This window comes from Mandrillus leucophaeus, unplaced genomic scaffold (genome assembly GCF_000951045.1).
Source record: "Mandrillus leucophaeus isolate KB7577 unplaced genomic scaffold, Mleu.le_1.0 Scaffold25, whole genome shotgun sequence".
In the NCBI taxonomy this organism is placed as follows: Eukaryota; Metazoa; Chordata; class Mammalia; order Primates; family Cercopithecidae; genus Mandrillus; species Mandrillus leucophaeus.
The window spans coordinates 249,847-257,490 of NW_012102587.1; the positions used below are offsets into that span (position 1 = coordinate 249,847).

The 7,644-nt window shown below is 42.8% G+C and overlaps 1 protein-coding gene across 1 annotated transcript in view; it reads right to left on the minus strand.

The window, feature by feature from the left end:
• Positions 1-7,644, minus strand: part of CNTNAP5 (contactin associated protein-like 5) — a 951,880-nt gene that overhangs the window by 48,804 nt on the left and 895,432 nt on the right. The window contains exon 20 of the mRNA XM_011983413.1: positions 3,658-3,788. Within this exon, the coding sequence (XP_011838803.1) occupies positions 3,658-3,788 (131 nt within the window). The remainder of the gene's footprint in view (positions 1-3,657; positions 3,789-7,644) is intronic.

Here is a 7,644-nt window from a genome sequence, read left to right on the forward strand (position 1 = left end):
AGGTATTTATCTCCCCATGGAGATTTTCTCACCAAATTCTTTGCTGCAAACAAGCAAACAAATGAAACCTGCTCAGGAACTTGCTGTGCAAGATTAACATTCATAGGAGGCAGGAACTCATTTTCCATTTCTCCCCCTTTCTCTCAGTTTGTCCTTAGGGCCACCACTGCCTCCATTGTTCCATAATTCTAACCTGGTCTCATTTAGGTGTGGGCAGAGAGCTTTTCCTGGGCAAGGATTGCAGTTCGACAAAACATGTGGCCCTGGGGAGGAGAGGGTAGCTGAACAGTTAGTTGCAACCAACATAGACGGTTGATAATCCCATCTTGCAGGGGTGAGCAAAAGCCACCACCGGGACTTTAATAGGACTTTATTTCTATGACCATCCTTTAGAGATCCCTCCTTACTTCACCCATTGCTAATTCCAGCTCCATCTGTTTGGTCCTCTCCCCATTCCTAGGAGACCTCCCCATTCATTCTCACTTTTTCAGGCTAGCCATATCCTACTGGTTTCTTCCAGGCTCTACTCTGACTATGCATATGGTGCTATTCCTGGAAAGGATCCTCATTATTTTTCAGTTCACCTGTAAGAAGAGGAGACTAAGATCCCATTGGTCATGTGCCTAACTTTGCACAGCTTGGGTGCAACCCACCGGAGATTCATACATAGTCCTCCCATCTTCCTTGCCATGACTTTCCTTTGGCATGGCTGCTCAGAATGACCCTCCTCTGTTCTCAGGCAACTTACATTCTAGAGGAGAGAGCTAGGACAGAAAATTTGATAAGTAAATACATTGTATTGGAACTTAAGTGCTGAGACAAAAAAATAATGCAGGCAAGGATAAGAGGGAGTGTAGGGTTGAAGTCAAGGAAATAGATTGTTCTATTAAATAAGCTGATCAGACACGGCCTCAATGAGAATGACTTCTTGAATCATTTGAGTCCAGAAGGAAGTACAAGAACTGGACATGTATATACATAAAGAATAGCATTCTAGGCAAAGCAGTGAGTCCAAGGGCTCTGCAAATAGCAAGGAGGCCAGAGTGGCACAGCTAACGTTCCAGAGGGCATATAATTAGATGAGGTTAGTGAAGCAACCAGAAAGGGAGCAGGGGTGTTAGATCATGGAGATCCTTATAAGCCACTGGAAGACCTTTGACTTTTTCTATGTAAGAGAAAGGAAACCATTGACAGGGTTTGGACAGAATGCCAGAGTCTGACTATTCCTTCACCAGGATCACTCTGACTGCTGTGTTGAGGATAGACAGCTGGGGAACCTAAAGAGGAGCAGGGAGATGTCAATCAAAAGGCAACTGTAAACAGTGATAATCCAAGCAAAGGACAAGGGTGGCTTGCGGAAAGGTAGCTGCTATTGATCCACGAGATGCGGCATGTAAGAGAAAGAGAGATGAAAGGAGAACACCACAATTTTGAGATTGTGTACTTGAAAAATGAAGCTGCCACTAACTGGGATATGCTTTTGGGGATGAGGTCATTGTTTCAGGGGAGCTTCCTAATAAGTCAATTTTAACTATTTACTTAAATATTCCGATGCCTAACAGACATTCCTATAGGTATGCCCAGTAGGTTGTTGGTATAAGGTCTGGAATCCAGGGACAGGATTAGTGTTAGATACACATTCAGGACTGATTAATTGGCATGTACATGAAATTTAAAGATGTGAGATTGAATGAGATGAGTATGGAGTGAGTGTAGATCAAAAGCAGAAGTTGGAGTCGTTGGGTGTTCTGATGGCTAGAGTTTTGAGAGATGATGGGAAACCAACAAAAGAGACAAGAGGGAGCAACTAACACAGGCAAAAGGATCAACAGGCGAGAGTTGTATCCTGCAAGCAATAAAGACTCAGGTCAATTGCAAGAACAGGAAGGAATCCTGACGTCAGTTGCCAGTGAGAGGAGAAGGAAAGATAACACTGAGACATGACCACCAGATTTTGCAAGGTAAGCACACTGATGCCTTAAGAAGTACAATTTTGCTGAAGCACAGAGACAAAACCTTTTCAGTGTGGGTATAAGAAAAAGGTAGGGAAAATTTGAAGAACAAACATATCAACATTTCCAAAAATATGGGCAAGAAAATGACAAAGAGAATGGAACACTATAAGAAGTCAGATAAGAGAAAGGTTTCCTCTCTTTATCCAGAGATATGCTGGCTTGTTTGCTTGTTTAGCTATTGTCATTGTATACTAGTTCTTAAGGCATGTAATAATTATTTGTTTTATGCTTTGGGGAGTCATTCAGTAGAGCTGGAACAAATGATGAAACAGAGGGAGGAAGGAGAATTCTGGAGTGACTTTCTTCAGTAGGATATCAGATCTGGCCCACAGGTAGTCAGGTCAGGCCTTAGCTACAACCATGAACTATTCCGGAGGGAGAGAGAGTGCAAACACAGATGTGGTAGATATGTAACATGCTCTTGAGAATGTGCGGATATTCTCTTCTGAATGTTACATTTTTACAAGAAATAAGAAAGCAAAGTCATCTGCTGAGAGTTAAGACAAACTGGCAATTGTTAGCAGTATAAGTAAAGAGGAGAGAGTGTAAAATGGTCAACCAGGAGAACAGGAGAACAGACAGACTGAAAAACATGGAGTGATTGCTGGGCAGATGCAAGGGCTTGCTGAGGGTCATGATTCTAAAGGGGAAGATCTGGGCTCTGTCTATTCTCTGTTGAGCTCTGCCATCATCTGCTGCTGGCCCTTTATATGGAGCTCACTGAGATCTTATGGGGTGCCTCCCACACAACATGCTTTCAGACAGCTTTAGCCTGCGCTCACACGGACCCTCTTCCTGAGCACTCTCCTCCATGTGGCCAACTTCTACTCATCTTCAAGACTCAGCTTACTCCTAACTTGCTCCAGGGAGTAAGTACTGATACCCAGGTGGGATCAGCGCCCTCTTCAGTATCACCTGTGCATTCTTCCTCCACAACCCTTCCCACAGCCTGTGATGATTTCCTCTTTGCCCATGCATCTTCCTCACTGTAATGCAGCCCAGGGGTTGGCAACCCTGAGCAGACATTAGTATCACCTGCTGCTTTCCCCTCTTCCATAGCCTCCAATTTAGTAGATCTGGTGTGGAACCCAAGAATCTGCATTTCTGTTTGTTTGCTTGTTTGTTTGTTTGTTTTTTGAGATGGAGTCACTCTCTCTCCCAGGCTGGAGTGCAGTGGCGGGATCTCTGCTCACTGCAACCTCCACCTCCTGGGTTCAAGCGATTCTCCTACCTCAGCCTCCCCAGTAGCTGGGATTACAGGTGTGTGCCACCACACCTGGCTAATTTTTGTATTTTTAGTAGAGATGGGGTTTTGCCATGTTGGCCAGGTTGGTCTCGAACTCCTGACCTTGTGATCCACCTGCCTCAGCCTCCCAAAGTGGTGGGATTACAGGCGTGAGACACCACACTTGGCCCAAGAATCTGTATTTCTAACAGGGTCCCAAGTGATACTGATACTTGTGGGACATGGGAAGCACATCTTGAGAACCACTATCCTAGTTCTTCCAAGTCTGGGGGCAGGTGTGATTTGTAATTATGTTTCCAGCACTAGGCACTACACTGGTATCGGGTAGAAGCTTAGAAAAGTTTGATAGAGTAGCCAAGGCACAGTGGCTGATACAGGAGAAAGTAACGAAGGTACCTGAATGGTAAGCTCTCTTCCCTCTCGGTTAATCTTCAAGTGGTGCATCCTTCTGTTAGCAAAGTTATCTGCATCAATGGTGAATACATGGGTTTCTTCCTTGTTTAGGTGATAGCGAACCTGTAAGCTTCCTTGAAAGAAAAAATATTAGAAATTAGAATTTAAAGCAGCACCTATAAAATGCAAAGACATGATCAGATTGTCTTTTAATTGATTATTAGGGCCCCAGGTCTTAATCCTTCCATTATTCAATTTTTAAAAATATATTACGTATGTTTATCAGGGTCCCCACAGAAAATTCTGAGGAGAGCTGCAAAATTAACGAGAGAGAGAGAGAGAGAGAGAGAGAGAGAGAGAGAGAAAGAGAAAGAGAGAGTGTGTGGTGTTATTGCAAACCAAAATGACAGTTTAGAAAATAAAACATCTATTTGGTAATTGGATCATGAAACTTTAATAAGGTAGAGTTAAGATCTTTTCTACTTTCTCTTCAATTCCTACCACTTCCTATAACTCTCTTTCTTCCTAATTGCTGTCTCCCTTTTATATCTAAGGACTGGAAAGAGAATCAGTCCTGTTATCACCCGTTGATGTATAACGCTCATGATGGGAGTGTGGTCAGGTTAGGGCCAGGTTAGGGCACCCTGCCTCACTTTAACCCTTTAGGGTCCTTTAACCCTCTTAACCCTTTACAGCCCATTAGAACGTTCAAATTTTATTAGGATTGTGTTTTTCAAAGAGCTGTTAGCTATTCCTTGTTGGTTAGGAAATCCATTTACTGGGTCTCAATCAGCATTTCTTACAAAAAGGAGCAGAATTTAGCTATATGAGACTCCCAGGAGACATATTAAAAATGAAGTGTATCATTTGTGTGTGTATGCGTGTGTGTGTGTGTGTGAGACAGAGAGAGACAGACAGAGAGAGACAGAGAGAGAGAGAGAGAGAATATTAGCTCACAAAGCAAAACGGCCACTTGGGAGAGATTTTTGTTAAGGGACACAAAATTACAGCTAGATGGGAGGAATAAGTTCTAGTGTTCTATGGCACTGTAGGATGACTAGAGTTAACAAAAGTATATTGTATATTGTTTCAGATAGCTAGAAGGAGAATATTAAATGTTCCCAAAACAAACGATAAATGTGTGAGATGATGAGATGATGGATGTGCTAACTACCCTCATCTGATCACTATATATGTGTGTGTGTGTGTGTGTGTGTGTGTGTGTGTGTGTATAAACATTGCTATGTACCATATAAATATATACAAGTATTATATGTCAATTAAAAATAAACTTCAAAAAAATGTTTGAAAGACACTCTATATTTAAAAATTGCCATAGGGGCAATACGTTGTTGAGCGGCTACTTTAGCTCAGATACTGCGCACTTTTTCTCATTTGATCCTTTCCCCAGCGTCATTGGCTGTGAGAGTTGAGCCAAGTGGCCAAACTACACGCTGCTTGCTGTCCTTTTCTGTCTGTAGGCGTCATCCAGTTGGAAGTCACTGGAGTCCCACACACCAAATGGCAGGAGCTCTTCCCTTGGACATACATGGGAACAGAAAATAATTGGAACTGAGGAGCAATGTCATAAGCTGATGGCCACTGGGGAGAAAGGAATGTCTGCTAAAATTTGAGCTGAGAACAGCTGAAGTAACTCTTTCTTCTCATCCCCTCAAAGTTTCTCATATCCCCCCCGCAAAAAAAGAAAAAAAAAAAAAAAACCTCCCTGAACGTCCTCAGCCTTCCCATCTTTCCCAGGCTGCCAATCCCAGTAAGGCAGGAGCCCGTTGTGAGTAACCACCACGTCCCTGACTGATCCCCAGTCCTCACCCAAGTATTTGAATACTTTTGTGGGAAGAGGGCAGGGACTGTTTCAAACATAAGTTGCTACTCATAGAATTTCAGAATACGTGCATGTGATACAAATGCTTGCAAAATAACATAGGGAAGAATAGAAAAAATGTAGTTTGGGGCTACGAGGTCATTGCCTAACACAGTGGGCCAGAAGGAGAAGCTCTCTATACCTGATACTGGTTTTCCTGGTTCATTCTCTCTCTGTGGTTCTGACCATTGCAGATTTCCGGATATTATTATTTTTGTTATTTTACTACTTAGAAAGTAATGGCTACTCCTAACAGCAACATATTTTGCACAGACAGGAGCTGTTGGGGGCGGGTCACTGTGCAGATCATGGGCAAGTTACCCCTCCTGCCTGTGGCAGGGAAAGGGCCATCTCATGCACTAGTGGGCTGCTGGGCAGCGTGCTCTTCCACACTTTTCTGATTCTAAGAATCTGTGTGTCTTAACATTTAATTCGACCTCATAGAACAAACCAGTGTGCAATAATTATGTGCCAGGCATAATGATCAACCCCACATTCCTTAAGGCTGTCGAACTCTCTTAACATCTCACTGTTCTGGTAATTCATATTCACACACACACACACATTCTTTACATGTTTTTCCATTTTTGATAACACTCTCATTTTATACATGTTTACTGGCATCCCTCTTGACACCATTCCTCTTAGGGACTAGAAATCTCAGCAGTGATCCTATCTACTAAAGTGTTCTGAAGCTTCCCCCAATAGCCAAGTTTGTGCTAAAACAAACAAATGAAAAACAAACAAAATACCTCAACTAGTTCTTCCAAAGTCTTACAAATACTTCTCTCGCCTTCTTAGGAGTTTTGATGCAATCAATGCCTCTTAAAGTATCCCTCCACCCGCTAATGTGATGTTCTGAAACCTCCCACTAACTCATTTTCACGTGACTCTTGGGGAACTCACTCCGTGACTTTTCAAAGTAAGTTTGACACCATGAAAGGCTAATTCCCGGAAGGGATGGGGGTCAGAGCTGGGGGCTCATTATCACCTCCCTGAGCATCTTCTTCAGTGGCTTGGTTAGGGAGCTATGAGGCATTTCTACCTCTCCAGTTGTGCACTCCAGTGGTTCAGATCACCATCAGCTTCTTGCCTGGCATTGCCATGTCTGCTTGTCTCTGGAGAATCCTGGGCCCAGAGTTATTCTCGCTGTCCTCAGGCCTTCCTCTACCCCCTCTGCTTGCGTCATCTGTGAGCTTCCATTTCCTCCCTGGAGTTTTCTGCCCCCATCCCCTTTCATTAGGTTGACAGCAATGATAGACATTGCAAGTTTATAATTCCACAGACAGTGAATGGACAGAGGGAAGGTGCTGTCCCTAAGTCTAATAAAGCAAAGAATGAATTGAATGTTCTGGCCATGAGTGTGATGCAATTTCTCTGACACACTGTAATGCATTTATTTTCCATTTGGTATCATTTTCTTGTTGTTTATATATTAACATTGCTACACTATAAAGGACACACATCATTTTTTGTGCATATAAACAGAGATAAGATGTTCACAACGTGGAAATTAACAATAAAACAGATTTGAGCCTTAGCTTAAAATAAAACTTAGTCTAAAGATAAAACTGGACTGGGTGCAGAGGCTCACGCCTGTAATCCCAGCACTTTGGGAGGCCGAGGTGGGCAGATCACCTGAGGTCAGGAGTTCGAGACCAACCTGGCCAACATGGTGAAACCCCATCTCTACAGAAAATACAAAAATTAGTTGGGCATGGTGGCACATGCCTGTAATCCCAGCTACTTGGGAGACTGAGGCAGGAGAATCGCTTGAACCTGGGAGGTAGAGGTTGCAGTGAGTGGAGATTGTGCCACTGCCTTACAGCCTGGGTGAAAGAGCAAGATTCTGTCTCAAAAACTAGTAATAATAAAATAAAATAAATAAAAATAAAACTAATTTGAGCTTTAGTTGCTTCTGGAATAAACATATGTGTAAAGAAATAAACTTTTGTCACTAGCAAGTACCCTATAAAAGTTTTAAAGGTCCTATCAATGTTGGAGCACTCAAGTTAGATCTAGCTGCTGCTGCTGCTGCTGCTGCTTCTTCTTCTTCTTCTTCTTCTTCTTCTTCTTCTTCTTCTTCTTCTTCTTCTTCTTCTTCTTCT